This window comes from Taudactylus pleione, unplaced genomic scaffold, assembly GCF_031769625.1.
Source record: "Taudactylus pleione unplaced genomic scaffold, aTauple2 ptg000500l, whole genome shotgun sequence".
Taxonomy (NCBI): domain Eukaryota; kingdom Metazoa; phylum Chordata; class Amphibia; order Anura; family Myobatrachidae; genus Taudactylus; species Taudactylus pleione.
The window spans coordinates 2,473,251-2,493,547 of NW_028284902.1; the positions used below are offsets into that span (position 1 = coordinate 2,473,251).

The window sequence follows — 20,297 nt, forward strand, 5'->3', positions numbered from 1 at the left end:
AAGACATGAAGGAAATATGATTTGTTTGGTAAACCTGAAATGTGTTTTTTAAAGTGTATTTTATGGGTTATATCCCCCCCCCCAATGGGTTCTTTGTGGGTCAAGGGCCTGATTCAGAACCACTCGCAAGCGGGTCGATGTTCCCCCACTGTGCATGTGCCGTCTCCAGCATGTGCAAGCCCCAGCCAGCTATGGCAGCTCCCTCGCTCACTACAAGATGGGTCAGCTGTTGATGTTGATTGACAGCTCGCATCATTTTATAGGCAGGGAGGTGACTGCACAAATGCAGGCGTTCCCTTAGGAACGCCTGCCATTTGTGGGCGGCCCTACTGAAATCACTTGTGATGTCAGTAGTGGACTTCCTGCTCTATTAGAGCAGGAAGTCCACTTGGGCTTGCGGGAGCCGAGGTCCTCCCTCGACGTAAGCCCAATGACCGCAATAATGGCGACCATCGCCAGGCCGCTCGCACTAGCTGTGGGTGGTCACCCACAGCTTTGTGAGCAGCCTGAAGGCCGATACAAAACAAAAAAATGCCCTGATTCAGAGCGAGCGCCTCTGAATCAGGCCCCTAGTTCTAGTACAAGCTTTTATCAATTTGACAAAACTCATTTACAGATTCCAAAAACAGTTGCAGGTGACAAAAAGGTTTCTTAAACACAGCATAAGTGAAGGCAGGGTTATGCAGAGTCCTTGAAGGTTAAAGAATACACAAACAGATTAAAAATACATTCAATGGTGTGCAGGCAGAGAAATCAAGAAATTATATACAGATGTGACTCAGCAGTGGGCAGGCAGATGAGCAAAGTCCAATTTTAAACAATACATCACAGGTAATGGTTTGCAGACAGAGACATTAAGTAATAATCTAAAAACATAACTCCGCAGTGGGCAGGCAGATTAACAAAGTCCATGTTTAATGTGTACATCACGGACAGGCTGCAGACAAGTGAGTTCCAGAGCTCAGGCAGAGAGCAACAGCAGACACAAGCATGCCAGTCAGGAAACCTTCTGATGTTCAAGACCTAGGCTGACTTCCCAGAGATTGATTGATTAAAAAAAAAAAAAAAAGCCTGCCCCTTCCTCCAAACTGTTTTCAATCTCTCATTTTAACAAATTTGCTGATTGGCAGAGAGGTGCAACTTTTTAAAAGTAGAAGATAGAGTGTGGTAGTTTACTAGACATGCTGAGATGACCTTCATCCATACTGGAAATGACATACAGTACAGTAAATTGGTCTTTTATAAACCTTCAGGATTATCACTCCTGTGGTTGTAAAATCACATTTACCTCCCTCCATGAGAATACCTAAGACTTTTTTTTACCCATTTTGTGGTTCCACATTGTCCTTAAGTGGAGATGCGCATCTTTAAGACCATTCCTAGTAATGTAAAGAAAATCTCATATACACAAACCTGATATATCTGTTATTATTAATTTTGAGCCTGGTCTAAATCACTGTAAGTCATCACGCCCATTTGCAGGATGACCTAATCATGGCTGTGGCACGTGCAGGTCACACCTAAAGGTGCGTACACACAGGGCGATATTACTGAGCGATTGCACGATTACGACATCGTAATCATACACAAATCGTGCACTTTTATGTCAGAAATGACAAGCGATGCGCGCTCCTGATGGTAGTTTCCAACATTGTCCATCGCCTAAATGTGCAGCCCAGTCTGCCCATAACGACAGATTGGCATGTTCAGGAATGATGGACTGTGCCTGCACTGAATGACTGATCGTTCAGTCCAGACACTACAGGTGAGCAGGAACGCCGGTGCGATTACGATGTCGTAATCGCACTGTCTTTTCTGATCGCCCAGTGTGTACGCACCTTAAGAGAAGAGGACTGGAAATGGAGGGGTCCATTTTACAGAATGGGAGCAGCAGAGCAGCTAAATGGGTGGAGTGGCTGAGGTGACCCGGCAGGTCCCTTTATATACTAGTACTATCATATTTTCGCCTCATGTGTTAAACCATCCATGAATAAATCTCAAGCTGTATTTTAGGAGAAAGGGTGGGGGGCTGGATTATTACACAGTGCAGCTCATAAGGCAGCGTTATCCATGCAGATCTTGTTCTGGCAGGGTGCAGATGTAAAGGCTGGGTTTACATAGTCACAGCACTGATGGCACCAATCACACATACCTCTAAATCTGTACAGACATGCACCCAAATATGTATCAGAACTGATAACTGTCATTAAGTTGTGTATACCCTGCTGAGCATTCACAAGCTCACAGTCCTGTGACAGGAGCAGCAGCAAGATTTATAGCAGGTAGGTAACTTCTGTATATATATTATATGTATGATCATTAAAACAACTAGTTACTCATTTTCAGCTTAATTACTCAAAAAATAGCTTCCTGTATATTCATAATACCGTTACCTAGCAACCGCAATACCTGATAATTACATTGTGGTATTGAAACTATATCTTAAATTTGTGATGAATAGGCTCTATAATCTTTAGAGTAGAAGGACTATAAAATGTAATTCTTTCCGCTAGCATGTCTATACAGTATACCCAGCAGAACTATATATATATATATATATATATATATATATATATATATATATATATATAAAATATGGGGGGCAACATCTCCACTTCTAAAAACTCGCACTTTAGTAAATATACCCCTTAGCGTGACCCATGGGGAAGTAACTTGCTATTTTCTCCATTCTCAACCTGTTTTACAATTCTGGGAGCACCTTTACAATAATTATTAAGATATTATTATAATTATCAAAATATAATTTTAAGTATTTACCCATTATAGATGTTTGACTATAGTGATCTCCCTTCTATTAACTTATTAGTGTTATTATTAGTGTCTAATCATATTTTATGATTAGAACAGAGATTTGTTAAATATTCAGTATAGTGGATTTTAAAAACAAAATCTTGAATTATTACTATTATGAAGAATATATATATATATATATATATATTATAAATGTGTGTGTGTGTATATATATATATATATATATATATATATATATATATAATTTTGTTTGTTATACATGTATTACCTAATTGTTATTACTACACATGGTGGGTGGAAGCACATACTGTAGGCTGGTTTCGGTGTTCAAAAGGCAAATGTTTATGAATAGCGTGGGGTCCGGTCTGTATTGTAGCATATTACATATCTCCAACGAGACTAAGAATCAGGATAAAATGGGTTATATCATATGCTGCTCTAAAACTACACCCAGATACATTTGGCCACATTGGTATTAGGTACCTCATTCCCAAATTATTAACTTCCACTCTTTACACCCTATCTCCTAGACAGACGTGTAGGACATCTCCTGCCTACAGTACAGCAGAAAGGTAGGGAATGAGGAATAAGAGAGACTAATTATTTGTAAAGTGCTGTACAATATTGGTAGTGAAACAACTTCATATGACATAATAAACAGAAATGAGTTACATAGTAGAATAGTACAACTACCAAATTACACAATAGACACACAGTTGGAGTTAAATAGTTTAAGTAAGGTTACACAAAGGAGAAAAGGGGACAAAGCATACTAGCTAATCACTTACCTGGCAACGCGTTACCTGACCTGGTCGCAAACGCACATTGGGCAGCCAGAAGATAATCTTCCAGCAGACGCCAATTGCAGAAGAACCCTCCAGCCTCTCTGCTTCCCTGCACCCTTCCCCAGTGTCTGCCGTGCTACTGATCGGACAGTCAGCAGGACACCCTACCCAGCGGCTGCAGAGGGGAACAGCCACCGGGAAAATGTAACCAAACCAGCTCTCAGCCCCCCAGTGTGTACCCGGCAGCTGCTCCTTAGAGCAGCCATTGGGGAAATGCAAAATCGCCATGTCGCGATGGTCCGATCATCTATAGTCTGATATCTCGTTGACCAATAATTTAAAAGGTGATATTAGTGTTATGTGTATAATTTTTATTATTTTTTTTTTAAATAAAATTGCATTGGAAAAGTTAAATAGTTGTTCTTGACATAATTCAATCATAAAAAATAAACTAAAATCTGTGGGCGGCTTTGGGAAAAATTATCCAATTGAGCGGTTAAACAATGTTTGTGCCTAGGAGCATAGGCGCAACTAAAGGGAGAGAGATGCTGACGATAGAGATCTATATAATTAAATATGAAACCTAGATCTGGCAGATCAACAGAGTCTCTTCAACATATAGTATGTGAATAACAAATCAGCCAGTTACTTATTCAGCAGCGTTATATCTAGACAAATCTAGAGGGGACCAGACACAAACAGGGTAACACTGGGAGAGTGAATGGCTTGTATGGGAGCTTCTGGGAGGAGAGACTCCACAAAATGCCAGGTTCAACATGTTATTATATTATAATACACTGTACTAAGTGCTGGATACTTGGTGCCATTTATATGTTTAAATATTTGGAGGAGGTATATTTATTTATTTATTTATTTATTTATTTATTACCAGTTATTTATATATCGCACACATATTCCGCAGCACTTTACAGAGAATATATTGTCCATTTGCATCAGTCCCTGTCCCAATAGAGCTTACAATCTATATTCCCTACCACATATACACGCACATACTTACACACTAAGGTTAATTTTAGTTGGGAGCCAATTTAATTACCAGTATACTTTTGGAATGTGGGAAGAACTGGAGCACCTGGAGGAAGCCCACACAAGCACAGGGAGAATATACAAACTATACAATTAGGGCGGTAGGGGGAATCAAACCCACAACCTCAGTGCTGTAAGACAGTATTGCTAACCACTACACCATCTGTGCTGCCTTGTTTACAAGTACTGTATATATACCTTGTTGCCAGTTAACAATACAACCCGCCACTCACTATATACATAACCCCCGCCACTACATACACAGTATACTATACACAAAAACAAAGTTTCTTCAAGAGTAATGGGGGGAAGAAGATCTTTAAATTTTAGACTGGATGTAAGTCTGTTTAGAAGATACTTTAATTCTCTATGACACCAAAAGTTATTTGGCAAAATATCCAAACGATATTTTGTAGACTGTTGTGAACAGGGGCGGATCTATAATGGGTGCTCAGTGTGCTGCCAGCCGCCGGAGGGAGAGGAGGATGCCCGTGTCGGAGACTGCACATGGGCCCCCTCCCCTGTAGAAACGCCACTGGTTGTGAACTATGGGCAAAAGTTGAACTTGGAAAAGTCAGAATTTGTAAGCAGTCATTACAATTTAAGGACATGTACTGTATTTATTATCTGTAAATCTGTATTTCCTCACAGCAATTGAAAACCAGTCAAGCATGTGATTGTAAGATGTTTATGCAAGTAGAGATCTGTCCTTGGAAAGATAGCTATAGTCGTCTACACAGACTATGGGACCGGTGCCGTGCTGAGCACAAGTTACTTTTGATGACAGTTTTTGCATGTTTTTACAGTAAAGGAAAAGAAACAACAGTATTCCTATAAGGGACACTCCCCAGACTGACTGTAAAGGTGCGTACACACTGGGCGATATTACTGAGCGATTGCACGATTATGACATTGTAATCGTGCACAAATCATGCACTTTTATGTCAGAAACGAACAGCGATGTGCGCTCCCGCCGGTCGTTTCAGACATTGTCCATCACCCACCGATAATTACAGATTGGCATGTTCAGGAATGATGGACTGTGCCTGCACTGAATGACTGATCGTTCAGTGCAGACACTACAGGTGATCTGGAACGACGCTATGATTACGATGTCGTAATCGTACCCTCTTTCCTGATCGCCCAGTGTGTACCTTTAGACTAATGCAATAGTAATTACAAAGAATATCCCTTCTAGGAAGCCAAAATGTTACATTGTTTAACTTTTAAGAAATTCCTAAAAATAATAAGCAAGCGCAATATATGGTGACAAAAGTGATTACAATTGAGCTCATTGCGAAATGCGCGTCAGTTAACCGCAGCACGCGCTGTTCAACGTGTACTGAGTTTTAACCTGCACTATGTCTCTCATAAAGCTCCCTATATGGCAGCGTGAGTGAAGTCCTGATTTCCTGGTGACGGTTAATGCAAAATTCACGTTACCTCACTCATAATTATCACCTACAAAACACTAGTGGGAGTGAGTGTAAGGGGACAGCGCTTCTATTTGTTCCCACCAATGGCAGTGGGTGTAATATTACCCAGTCTCAGCCAGCATTAGAATGGTGAGACTTGGAAGGCTGAGTGATAGGATAGTGCTACAATGTAATTAGCATACATTAATAGTAGCAACTTCATACATTATAGCACATCCTTGAATCTTGCAGAATAATGCATACATTTACTGTTGAACAATTCTAATTTGCATGTGTGGGGTTGTAATATAATATATAATGTAATATAATCCTGATGTGTGGGAGAGAAAATACAAAATGATGTCTATGTAACATCTATTACAATTACATACCTCCCACCCATTAGGTGTAGTGGATGACCATTAAATCTTAATGAGGTGTCATAGTTGTATAGCACAGTCATTTTGCTGAAAATTAATATCCAGATTTATTTTACTACACTAGTTGATAATAAAAGCCAACCTCATTCTAATAAGCCTGCATCACTGTTCCTGAATATGAGAGGACTAATACTAGTTGGGTCACCTAATACTTATGGACTACATTTAAATTCAATCATTATATTTATTAGGACCATGGGCGACGAGAGGGGGGGGAGCGGGTACAGTCCGACGTCACCCCCTCCCCCTTCCTCACAGCAGCTCAGCACATAGCTTGTGCTGGGCTGCTGTGTGGGACTGTTCGCGGCTGCTGCTGAAGCTGCTGGAGCAGTCCCCTATGGCTGTGGGGGGGGGAGCAATCACACTGATCACGCCCCCCCCGGCTTAGCACCGGGCTGGGGGACTTACAGCGGCCCCCTCCCCAGTGCGCAGCGCCGATGATTATTTTTTTCTTTTTTTTCAAGGGGGCGTGGCCACGCCTCCCACGATTAGGCCACGCCCCCTCCATTACCAGGGCCCGGCCAGGCTCTCAACGGCCCTGATTAGGACTATACCTACTGTATGGAGTGGATATGTGTATAGCTAAGATTAACACACAAACCCAAATTTCACAGGCAAGCGCTTTTATTTCACAGTAACACAAATTCACTGTCACTGTATATTTCACTGTATATGGCTTACTATTACTAGGAATTTCTTAATAAAAGTTATACTGTATATGGATTGCGCATTGTAACTTTTACATTTATTATTAATACTACTACTTAACAAATCTACTGGTGTAAACCTGGTGCAAATACTATTGTTCACTCCTGGAGTAAACCAGGTGCTTAAGCAATGCTTCCAGCTCTGCAGCTAAGCAAAATGCGCCTCTTTTGGGGGCACATTTTGTGCTTTTTATATAGACATAAATTCCATCCAAAGAAGCATGTGTCCCTAAGTGCTCTAGATCATTTTTTGTCCCTAGTAGATCTGGTAAGATGCTACATTTGCTTCTGCTCTACTACTGTATCTCTCAGGGTCAAGGTGCATAGTGCTTGGGCAATAAGCTTGTGGGCTCATAAGAACATGGGCTTGTGAGAAATGGATTACTTGGTAAGAAATTCCTTGATTGATTACAAGTTATTGCAAGGCAGCCTTTCAGGATAGTGGGGAAGGTATTAGCTTAATAATACCCCTTTACCACCAAAATTCTGGGTCTGACCCGGAGTTGGAACAGAGGACCTCATTCAGAGTCGGTCGTTGCGGCCGCACGGTCTTACGGGAAAAGGGGCTGGATATGCAAATGATGCACTCGCATGTTGCGTCCCTAAGATCGGATTGTTAGCTGGCCGACCAAGGGGAGGAAGCGGCCGGAAGACAAAAAATACGCCCCCTTCTCATACGCATTAGACGTCATCTCTGGCCATATAAGGATTAATCGAGACCATCGGGAACCATCGGAACTGGTCGTAGAGCTTAAGGTTGACCATACCCTCTCTTAAGCACTATGATCAGGTCAGTGTACAAACCACCCATGTCACGTGTGCCATGATGCTACTTTGTTAATAATGCACTCCCATTAAACGCCGTTTGCTTATTTAGGCACGCCTGCGTTCGGATCTCCACTCCCCCATTTTCAAGCACCTTCCCCTGTTACCACCCACAAACTCCTCAATCTGTCACTCAAACTACCGACCTGGCTGTGCTCAAATTTCTGATCGTAGCGACTAGTCTGCGCACGCGCATTGCGAACTTTACGCATGCGCAGTTCAGCGAACATCGGTGGCGTACGACCGTGCGGCCGCAACGACCGACTCTGAATGAGGTCCAGAGTTCCTATCCATATCAGACCCGGAATTTAGCCGGCGCCGACTCAGGATATTCCCAAATCGGCGCCGCTCACACTGGAGTCGGGTCTGCGTAGTCCCGGCTTTCCCTGCGTGAAAGTGGACGCTTGGAGATGACGTCATCTCCAAGCGCCACTGAAGCCAAAACAATCGGCCGGCTAGCAGAGCACTCCAGGTCATCGTGACCCGGAGTGCGCTGTTCTCACAGCAGGGTTTCACGGGCTACGCCCGTGTTAAACCCTGCTATTTACCTGGGTTGGATTGCCGGGTCACTCGACCCGGCGATCCAACCCTCTCCCCTTTTACACCAGGGAGCTGCCCGGGTTAACCCTGCAATAATCCGGGTTTTAGCTCCGGTGTAAAAGGGGTATGAGTATAGTTAGTAAAGAGGAAGGTTTCTGCTTCTTAGATTTTCTGGAGTTGGGTGCTGCAGTTCTCTTAGCTCAAAGATAATTATCCGTTTGTTAAGGTGTCCATCCACTATTAAGTTGAGTGATTGAACGATAACGATCGTTCAATCGTTTGCAATAATGTCTAAAATGCGCATGCCCACTGGTCGTTTAGACATCTATCATCGTGCAAACATGCAGGTCAACCTGACGATAACGTCAGGTTGAGCATATTTGCAGATGATTGATGAGCCTGCACTGAACGACTGCTCGTTCAGTGTAGGCTCATCACAGACTGACAAACGACTGCACGATTACAATGTTGTAATCGTGCAGTCGTTTTCATGTCTTCTAGTGGATGGGCACCTTTTAATCCTTTTTTTTTTTTTTTTTACTCTCTTCCCTTTGTCTGTCGTTTACCTTCCATTGATCTCTCCTTCTGCTTTCTTTTTATAATCAAGTAGAGATATTCCACCAAAGGAGCACAATTAATATATCATTTTATTAAAACAAAAATAAGAAACAATAAATATAATAACATATACAATGAGCATTAACAAATAATTGATTAATAAACTCCAATTCAGCTGATTGTTAAACAGGGAGAAAAAAGTCCTTGCATAAAAAACAGACACTTTGTGTCCTCATTTCCCCTCTAAATTAACATTGAGAGATCACACTGCCAAATTTACACAGTCACGGATGAGTAGGTTCACGCAGGTAATATTGTATCCAGCGGCAATTCAGCATAACAAGAGGGAGAGCAGCGTTGTACTCAACCTCCTATTCTCTGAGCCGTTGTTAGGCGCTACAACTTGTTCATTAATGTAGGGAGGGAAGACCTCTGATGAAACTGCCCCTTCACACAGGCAAAGAAACCGCTCCAGGATATTTAACATTTGACTCCGTTCCTGAAGAATTTGTGATGTGCGATCTCACTGCAAAGTCAGTTCTCTGTGATTGCCGTGGCTGTGGGACTCCAGTTTATGAGTAGAGGGTAAGAGCAGAATTAGTCCCCCCCCTCCCCTCACTCCAGCTAGCAGTGGCTCAGAATAAAGGAGGTTGAGCATTGTGCTGTGACTTTTAAGTGTGTGGCCCGCCGTCTTCCTTCCCTACATTAATTAACAAGTTGTAGCGACTAACAACGGCTCAGAGAATAGGAGGTCGAGTACAACTCCGGGACCTCTAAGTTTGTGGCCTGCCACACTCCCTTCCTTCATTAAATAACAAGCTGTCCATAAAGGTTGAAGCATAGCGCCAAAATCTAAGGAATAAACACAGCTAAGCGCTCTCTCTCTTGTTATGCGCTGGATACAAAATTACCTGCGTGAACCTACTAAATATCGACACCACTCATCCGTGACTGTGTAAATTTGGCAGTGTGATCTCTCAATGCTAAAGGGGAAATGAGGACACAAACGTCTGTTTTTTATGCATGGACTATTTTCTCCCTGTTTTAACAATCTGCTGAACTGGAGTTTATTAATCAATTATTTTTTGATGCTCATTGTATATGTTATTATGTTTATTGTTTTTTAATTTTTTTTATAAAATATTATATTAATTGTGCTCCTTTGGTGTAACTTCTCTACTTGATTATATTTATATTTTTTTGGCAATAACAGTTTAATTTTTATTATGGTGGCACAGGTTATTTATATTGCGCTAGGGTTTAATTTTGTTTCTTTTTTTTATACTGCTATTTTCACCACTTATGTGCAAAGTATTGTGCCTACCTCCACCAAGGACTTTCCCCATTAATCTGACCCTACCTGAGCAGTTGTCCTGAAGCCAAGCAAGAGTCTAGGTGAAGGGCCCTCACCCATTTGCATTGCATCCTTGACACATTGATTGGGACTGTAGCCTTATAGGAAAGATTCACCACCTGTAAATTCCTAGAGGTTGTGCTCTTGGGGATGTAGTCAAAATACCGATGGCCGGGAAGCCATCTGTCTAAATCCCGGCGTCGAAATCCAGACTCAGGTCTAAAGATAGGCATTAAAATTCCGATGCCCTTCTACACCCAGACCCCGGAATCTCGGCAGATGGCTTCACAAGCAAAGATAAGTCGGCCCATCTTAGGTGTTAGCCGCGGGGCTGGGGGGTTAGGTTTAGGCACCCCTGGGAGGACTTAGCTATAGGCACCCATTAGTGTTAGGCTGTGGGGAGGGGTGGTTGGGTTAGGCATCACCATGGTGAGGTTAGGGTCAGGCATCCCCCCAGGAGGGTTAGGTTTAGGGTATGGAGAGGGGGGGTTAAGGATAGGAACCACCAGGGGGGAGGTTAGGGTTAGGCACCACTAAGGGAGGGATCTTTGGGCTTGCGGCATTGGGTTATAAAGCCGCTGATATTTCATACACAACCTGTGCTGGTGAAGGTAGTGGTGAAAGTTGGTTTGGGGCACATGTGCAGCCTTTTTCTTTCCTTACCCTACCGAGGTTGTGTGTTTCCTCCCTTGATGCTGTCCCAAGAAGGATGCAGAGAAATTATTACTGATATAGCATTTGTCTTACCCTGCAGGGCTTTGGTTAATGATGCCATCAACCTCTGCCTGTACATGGACTGTTCTGTCTCATGTGCCTTGTTTGAGAGATTTAGTGCCTTCTTAGGGTGGTGCATTCAGACAGGCACAGAGCTTGAGGGTGTTGCCCATTACTAGGACAATTTCCTTACAGTGGTTCCTTCTGCTAGCAGTGTTTGTGGATAGATTTTGAATTTCGGGTACTAGGGGTCCATAATGTTTTGAACAAGACAGAAGGGCCCAAAATTTGCCTGCCTTATTTGGGATTTGAGAGTGACAGGGAGGCTGGCTGTTACCAAAGTTGTGCAGCTGTTTGAGCAGATAACATTAAGTCTTAGATATTGACTGTACGGTAACTTTAATTGCTCCTTGGGCAATTTAATTTTGCCTGTGAGGGGAGGTGGGTTTTCTATAAGATGCTGGAACAGGCCCCTGTGGGAGTTTCTGTCCCTAGCCATGGGATCTGCCAGTCTCAACAGCTGCTGAACAATTTAGTAATCTGATGGACATTCTTGGTAACATTGGCGGCAGTAGCTGGCTGCCCATTGTATATGTTCAGGCTTTAGTTATAGGATGTATTTTGCATGCGAGTCCTATGGGCACTCTGCTATACACCTCATTGTTTTGTGCTCCCTTTGGGGGTAACCCAGAACTTTGGTTACTTGTCACTGTTTTGGTGGTGCCACAAAGAGATTGTCCATTTTTTTTCCTCCAGCAAATTTATCTATGGTTATTTTATATACCAGTTATTAGAGCCTGAGTGGCTATGGACCCAGAAGATTTTTTTGTTTACTTTTAGCTGGGTTGCCAGTGTTGTGACTCTTCCTGGGGTTCCTTTTGTAGGTCATTCTTTTTTATTTTGGACTGGATGTCATAACTTATGTCATCAGGCTTCCTCTGTGTCGTAAGGCAGGCATGTGCACTGGTCTGGTGTGGAAGATCTGCATTGGGATGTATTGCTTAGTCTGTTGAGACAGCAGTAGCTAGGCTTTGGGTACATGGTTGGGTGGTAGTTTATTTGGGAGGTAATTGACACATTAATTCTGGCTGTGATGCAGCATCGGTGGATGGAGTTACCGTGTTGTCTGGTCTAACATTATTCCTTAGCTGGTTTGGAGGTATCCACACAGTCCTGCTGTCATTGACCGGCTGTGGTGCCAGGTAGATTTATTTGCTCTTTAGTTGAGAGTTGCATCTATCCATAACCTGCTGTTGAATTTGGCTTGTATACATCCAGAGTTTATCTGAATGAGGCTGGTTTGTTGTGGGTCATTTTGGGTGGTGGGCTGCAGTTCCTTGAATTTGCGTGTTGGCAGAAATTATTTGCTTTTCTGGGCAGCAGTGTGATTCCAGAATTATGAGGCTCCATCCCCATTCTAGCAGGGGAGGAGTCCTGCTCTTGTGAGTGGACCTGGTTTTGTCTGTGAGGAATGTTCATCTGGCCCAGTAGAGTTAGGTGGATATTCCCACTATCCAGTATATGTGGGTGGTGGAGTTGTGCTCTGCTATTGTCATCTGCCTGTCCTATTATGTGATGGTTAACCAATGCTTTCTCAGCGACCTTTCATCCGTTCAGTTATAAATTGTCATTCAATAAATTAAAGGACCTTAAACTGCCAATCACTGTGTTGTGTCATTATTTTAGTGGGGGGAGGAGAGGTAAGAATGTGAATATCATTTGTTGGTATTGATGGTTTAGATCAAACTATGCAGAAGCCATTTGCCTGTATGCTTCTGACATCTTTCGCTATTGAATTTCCTAAAAGTAGCACTTTGACATGGTTTGTCAAAGAGAATGGAGATTGAACCTATTTTTTTATGTCAGTACAGTATTTTAGATATTCAGCACTTTAACATACTGTACTGTACTAAATGTAATTAAAGGGATTCTATATCATATATGTTTGTAATAAGGTGACATATACACTATTATGTTTTGAAACTATTTACAAATGTATCTTTTTGGAACATTTCTTACTAAAATATCATATAACAAAACAACACGTTTGATTAATTTTCTTTTAATGTTCAGATCTGTGCAGATGGATATTGAAGTGTTCAGAGGTGAAGAATTCTCGAAAGACTATCAAGATAAGATGGTCCCTGTTTCCGAAAACGTAATTAACCTTGTTTTAAGCTACTTGGAAGAGAAGGTAAATAAGCACCAAATATACGCTGTGAATGATTAATAAAGAAATGATCAATATATGCAATATCCAATTATGGATTAAGGTTTTGGGGATTGTTTATCAGGTAACACTCCCTTTGATTATCATCCAAACTGATGTTCAAATGACTCAAGTGCTGAAACTTCCTTCTTACAAATCATTGGGATTTTAGGGGGTATATTAATTAAAGTGCTGGTGTTTAGAACCAGTCAGATTCTAGCTATTATCTAATAGAAGGTGCTAGATAAATGAGAAGTAAAATCTGATTGGTTGCTATGGGCAACAACTCCACTTCTTTAAACCCGACCCAATCACCTCCTACCCTCCAACATGGCCCATTCCACAGGGCCGCAACTGGGGGGGGGGGGGTGGTGGAGGTGCTCGTGCACCGGGTGCCGGATTTGAGGGGGTGTTGATGGGCTGACTCAGTGGGCTGCAGATTCCATACAGACTAGTCGTCCGCATGGAATCTGCTGAAAACGGCCCATGCTAGACAGATGCTAGTGGTCCTACGGGATCTCTAGTGACTGTTAGGCCAGCGCATAGCACATAGCATTCCCGGAAATGACGTGGATGCTGGTGCTGCCAGGAGAAGATGCAGATAGCTGCATCTTCTCCCATGAAACCCCTGGCAATGAGTGTAAACCCCCTGGCAACGAGCATAAAACCCCTGGCAACGAGCATAAGCCCCCTGGCAACGAGCATGGAACACCTGACAATGAGCACGGAACCCCTGGCAATGAGAATGGAAGCCCTGGCAATGAGTGTGAAATCCCTGGCAATGAGCATGAAACCCAGAGCATGAGACTCCTGGCAACTAGCATGAAACACCAGGAAATGAGCATAAAACCCCATAGCAGGTAATTTAAAAGTAATTAGAAGCCTTACTGTGGGGCATAAAATGGTGTCAGGGGCAAATATGTAAGTGGCACTTTGGTAATAGGCATTATCGTGTGTGGCATAATGTGTAATGGGCATTATGGTGTGTGGAATAATGTAAGTCACTATTCCAGGGACATCTAACTAGTGCACTGCCTTATGGAGGAGCAAGGACAAAATCCAGGTAGGGGAAGGGAGGGGGCGCAAGATTGCTGCCTTGCTCCGGGTGACAGATATCCTAGTTTCGGCCCTGCATTCCATTAGGTACAAAATGCTCTGCTTCTGGATTTTTCATCTAATATATGATTGCAGTCACCTGTGTTGAACTAAGTAATTGATGAGACAGGTGTTTCAGCACAGGTGTCTTCATTCATAAAGTAGGTGGGAAGTCCAGGAGCAGAGTATTTTGTACCTAATGGAATGGGTCATGTTGGAGGGTCTGCAGGCTGTGTTTGAAAAATGGCACTTAGGAGCTGATTGGTTCGGTCTTTATCTCCATTCACTTTATCTCCATCCAATGCTTAGTAAATAGATCCCTAAGACTGTTAATAAAGATAGATGCATGGATGAACAGGTCATTTTTCACTTCTCTCCAGAAGGGGCGACCCTTTGAGCTGGCGGTAGACGCTGGATGTGGAACAGGAAGATCAACGCGGCCTCTGGCGGAACATTTCTGCAAAGTGATTGGAATAGACATAAGTGAGAGTCAGATAAATGAAGCAAGAGGATTTACACCCCATGAGAATGTTATTTATCAGTGAGTAATCTTTCATGTCTTATATCTAAAGAATATTTGTTGCCACAACCATGATCATCACTGTGAGCATTTCTAGAATTTCATGGTGTTCTACATTACACCTGTTTATAACATTGCATTTTTACATATTATTGTAAAGCTGGGTACACATTTAACGATGTGTACCCAGCCGATCTATCTATCGGGAACCAGCATTTCTGTAAATTCATAGAATTCTACTTCATTTTTACATATTATTGTTGTTTTCATTATTCATTTATGAAACCAATACATATATAGGTGTATACTTATATATTTAGGGGGAGAATTCCAATAGCTGTAGAGTTTACCCCACAGCTAATTGATCACGCTGCCTGACTCAATTAGCTTTGAGAGCCCCACAAGCTAATTACTAGAGGCAGGATTTTTCCTCTCAGCCTCAGGAGCTGCTTGAAAAATAATCCATGTTAAAATGCAGATTCTGCATTTTAATACAAAGGGAAACCCATTGATTCCAGTGACATGCACTTGGCTCAATGGCTGGGGAGGCAAACATGGAGATGGGTCTGAGTGCTGGTAGCCTGTCTCACCCCCTACTCACTGTAACTCTACACTCACTACACTAAGCTTCAGTGTCCATTGTTCTTCTACCTGCATCACTGTGTCTTCTCTTGTTGCTGCTGACTGAGCTCCATCTCTAATCACTGCAAGGCACTTCCTGGTCACATGACACATCCAAGGTGTCCTTCAGTGGTCAAGGCATGCCCCACCCCATAAAAAGAGGCATGCCTCTTTTAGCTTTCTTTCTGTGCAGCTTACTGCCCATGGTGTGGCCCCACCCCCTGCTCTGCAAGCAGTGTCTGACTATACAAAAGTGAGGCTGAGCTATTGCTGCCTCAACTCTCATCTCCCTGCAGCTCCACAAAGCTGGTGAGTGTTAACTAGAAAGATGATTATTATTATTATTATTATTATTATTATTATTATTAATAATAAAATGCTGTGTAATAGATTATCTCATATATAAGAGATGTGTGCAGACCCCTATGTTTTGGTTTTGGATCTAATTCATCAGCATGTTTTGGTTTTGCCAAAACCACCCTCACGTGTATGGATTTTTATTTCATGAAAACAGTTAAAATCATGTAATTTGGGCCTCTTTTTGTTTCTACAGTATAATTAACCACAAAAACATTAATTTCCAGTCAGTCCTAGTCAATTTTGACCACCTCACAGCTCACAATATTGTTTTCACCCATATTGGCAAAAGGATGCAGCAAACTGATTGGCTAAACTAAGTGACAGAGCAGCTGCACAAATATTTTGCAGTTTAAAACAGAATATAGCACATCTAGGAAACTGCACTGCAGTGCCAAACAGGATGGCATTTTAATATAAACTATATGATGCTATAGCATATTTTCCTTAATCAAGAACTAGATTAGAGGCCCAAGGCCAGCACAGGTAAATGGTAGTGGAATATTTAGTGGAAGCATTGATTGATTAATTATAGTGTTTGTAGAACTATAAAAAAAAACACAAATTGGAGAAATGGAAAACACTAAAATTGATGCACAATGGAATTGTAGGCGGACCTTAATATTATGTTTTAGATTAAAAAGGACATACACAGTTTAACAAACCAAGCAGTTCAGCAACAGGGACTGCCACTTTTGTGGCTGAAGTGCTTGGTTTGTTTGGGCCCCCACAAAATATTCTACCAATAGACTTTAGGAAACTAACGGTGTTGTTAATCATCTCTACAGTTTGAAGATGTAATTATCCTCATCATCACCCTCATCAGTGTTGTTAACATCATCATCACACAATATTAGCTCATCCCCACTGGAATCCACCATTACAGAAGTCTCTGTACTTTGTTGTAATTGGTGGCAAAGGCCTGTTTCATAAAATTTCATCAGATTTCCAACATTTTTAGCAAGTACAGTAGCATACTTTGCCGATCACTCACAAGGTTCCCGGGTGTGCTAAACACTCTTTCCCAGTACACACTGGAGGGTGGGAAACTAAAGTAAAGCAATGCTAGTTTGTACAAGGGGCTCCAAATTTCCTTTTTTTCCTCCCAATATACAAAGGGACTGTGTGATGCGAATTTGTACATTGTCATTAAAATAATCCTCCACTGTTTTATTGATACTTTGTGTATCAGATTGAGTCACGGTAGCGGTGTCCATAATTTTGGCTAATTCTTTTAAGCCTGACCAGATGTCATAATGTTTTTTCACTCTGGTGTGACTCATCACCAGTGGGTCTCTTGGAAAAGGTCAGTTTTGTCCTGGCAGCAGCATTTGCAGAGAGAACCTGAAGCAGGAGACATTGTCATGTCAAGTGTCATTTGAGATGACCTTTTGCTTGCAAGGAGCACTTTGCATCTTTTAAGATCTGTATTAGTTGGAAAGAACACATTATGTAAGACTTAAACCTAGGATCAAGCAAGCTTGCTAAAATGTAGTAATCCAATTGCAAAATGTTGCAAACCCTTTGGTACTGTGAAGGTAATAAAGGTCCGCAAACCTTTTCGTCAGGACTGTACAACAGGAACACCGATTCCTGTTGTACAGTCCTGACGAAAAGGTCTGCGGACCTAGAAACGTTGACGACACATCTGTACTGAAATTCACATGCTTTAAGTATATTACAAGTTTTTTCTATTACCTCAGGGAGTGCCTCCTGTGTTTTGTTCTATCCCTGGGGGGTCTTGCACACCCTTCATTTGAAGAGCAGTGGACTATTTACTACTTGTTTTGGATGGCACCCCGCTATTTTGTTTTCTTAGTTTGAGTGCCGAACCTCTGCATAATATATATATATATATATATATATATATAGCAATAACATTTTACAATAAATAAATAGAGGTTTTTAGAATAATCATGTCCAAGGTTATGGGTCTTCCCACCATATCCAGGTAACCTCTGTGGGGTGGATCCCTAACATACTAGGGTTCAAATCCAGAGCACAGGACACCCCCAAAACAGCTCAGCCGGGCCACTCCAGGGCATCGCTCTAATGAGAAAGATGAAGTGTAAGGTAAAATAGATAAGAGCAGCTGCGGCTGCATGTATAGGATGGAGAAGTGAAAATACAAATATAATAAACAAACAGTAAAAGTGTTAAAATGTGCAAAAAAGGAAAAATGTGTTATAATGCGATGAAGCAGACCAGCCAAAGCAATCCAATGCTGTTGCTTCCCTTCCATGTATGCAGCTGCTATGCAAAAATATGCAAATGTTACAGGCGCCAGGAGATGTATTGAGACGCCCAGCAGCTGCTTTGCAAATCCGAGCATCTGCGTACAAAGACACAGCATCGGTCACAGATAATTTGATCATCACAATCCTGATTGAGTCTATAATCCCGCAGGATGGCCCCGGGGACTGAGATGCCAGAGCCATAATTTTTGCATACGAGATCGTATATGCAAAATGTGATACTCCGCCCGTTACCTCCCCAAATGCTCCCTGATTATCAAACACATGGCCTGATTCAGAGGTGTACGCCATTTGCGTGCACTTGCTCTGAATCAGGGCAAACTTTTTTTTTTAAATTCCGGGCTCCAGGCCGCTCGCACAGGTGTGGGTGACCACGCACAGCTTGTGAGAGCGGCCTGGTGATGGTCGCGATTATCGCAACCATTGGCATTGCGAGGAGACCCTTGTGGTAGGGTCTCAGCACTCGCAATGCCAAGTGGACTTCCTGCTCTAATAGAGCAGGAAGTCCACTACTGACATCACGAGTGATGTCAGTAGGGCCGCCCACAAATGGCAGGCGTTCCTTCGGGAATGCCTCCATTTGTACAGCCACCCCCCCTCCCTGCCTACAAAACGGAGCGAGCTGTCGATCTACATCAACAGCTGCCCCGTTTTGTTGCGAGCTCCGGAGCGAGTGATTGCTCACTCGCTACGGGGCTTGTGCACGCCGCGCGTGTGCATTGGCTCACCATCGATCCGCTTGCAAGTGCAATGCGCTTGCGTCTGAGTCAGGCCCATACTGCGACTAAATAGTCACCATGAGCAACTACAGTAATGTACCTTGACACATACGCAGTGCGCTAATTATCAGTCAACCATGAAAGCACTAGCATACAGTAGCGTATACTCTGAATCAGGACTATAGTCCTTATCTACAGTATATGACCCCCCTACCTCTTAAATATGTAATATTCTATAAATACACTAAACTCTTTCATGTATTAAGATATGGCTCTATTGCCATCTATTGGTTAAAGTTATAACTTTTTTTGTCTTATTTGGACTATTCACGACAAGGTAAAGTGGAAGAGCTATTGGGTTTAAAGTCTAATGCTAGTTGTGATATTGTCAGAGCAAACGTTTCTGTATGTAGATGTGCAGCTATTTTGTTCTCACCTTTTGTGTTCAATAAAACTTTTTTAAGTTTTCATATCCAGCTTAATCTCTCTGTCACTCATAGACATCCTATAAAATTAAGAGATAGTTACTACCAGTGCAGGCTTCAGAGGCGCAGCTGCAGTGCAGTCCAAAATTCAAATAGGGAAGCCACACCAACTGCCACCCCAAACGCATTCAGGACTAACTGGCAGTTGGTGTCTCCCCTATTTGAATCTTGAACTGCACTACAGCCCCACTTCTGAAGCCACCACTGGTTATTACAGTTTTATGCAATGAGACCATAGAGAATATCTGTAGTACTCAGTAATATCTGAATGTACTTAAATTGATCATTTGTGACTTAATTTGCAGGGTCTCCCCAGCTGAGAAGATGCCATTGGAAGATGCCTCTGTGGATCTGATTAATGCAGATATTGCTGCTCACTGGTTCCCCGTAGACACATTCATTCCAGAAGTGACTCGTGTACTTAAGAATAGAGGCTGTCTGGCACTGCATTCTTTGATTCCAAAGTTTAGAATACAATATAAGAATTGCTCAGAGACATTAACAAACATTTTTAATGAGGTGAGAATAGAGTTTGTATGTTTCTTAAAGATTGTATAATGCCACAAACTGTATGTAGGATTTTGTAGCATATATGGCAAACAAAAATGTAGAAATAGCGTCTTCATACATTAGGGTCCAACTTACAAAAGTATTATATACACAAACAGAGGAGTAGACAAAAGTGAAAAACATTAAGGTGTTTATCATTTATAACTGGATTCATTTATGCACTTAAGGTATCACTTAAGGTATTTATTGCCCCCCCCCCCAAAAAAAAAGAAAAGAAAAAAAGAGTACTAACTTAAGCCGCGTACACACTAGACGATGAATTGAACGATATGAACGATAACGTCATCGTTCATCGCGTTCAATATCGTC

At 42.1% G+C, this 20,297-nt stretch overlaps 1 protein-coding gene across 1 annotated transcript in view; it reads left to right on the forward strand.

Annotated features, from left to right (window-relative positions):
- Window positions 1-20,297, forward strand: part of LOC148501836 (putative methyltransferase DDB_G0268948) — a 55,165-nt gene that overhangs the window by 1,033 nt on the left and 33,835 nt on the right. The window contains exons 2-4 of the mRNA XM_088449894.1: window positions 13,231-13,351; window positions 14,842-15,002; window positions 19,724-19,937. Of these exons, the coding sequence (XP_088306020.1) occupies window positions 13,241-13,351; window positions 14,842-15,002; window positions 19,724-19,937 (486 nt within the window). The 5' untranslated portion in view covers window positions 13,231-13,240. The remainder of the gene's footprint in view (window positions 1-13,230; window positions 13,352-14,841; window positions 15,003-19,723; window positions 19,938-20,297) is intronic.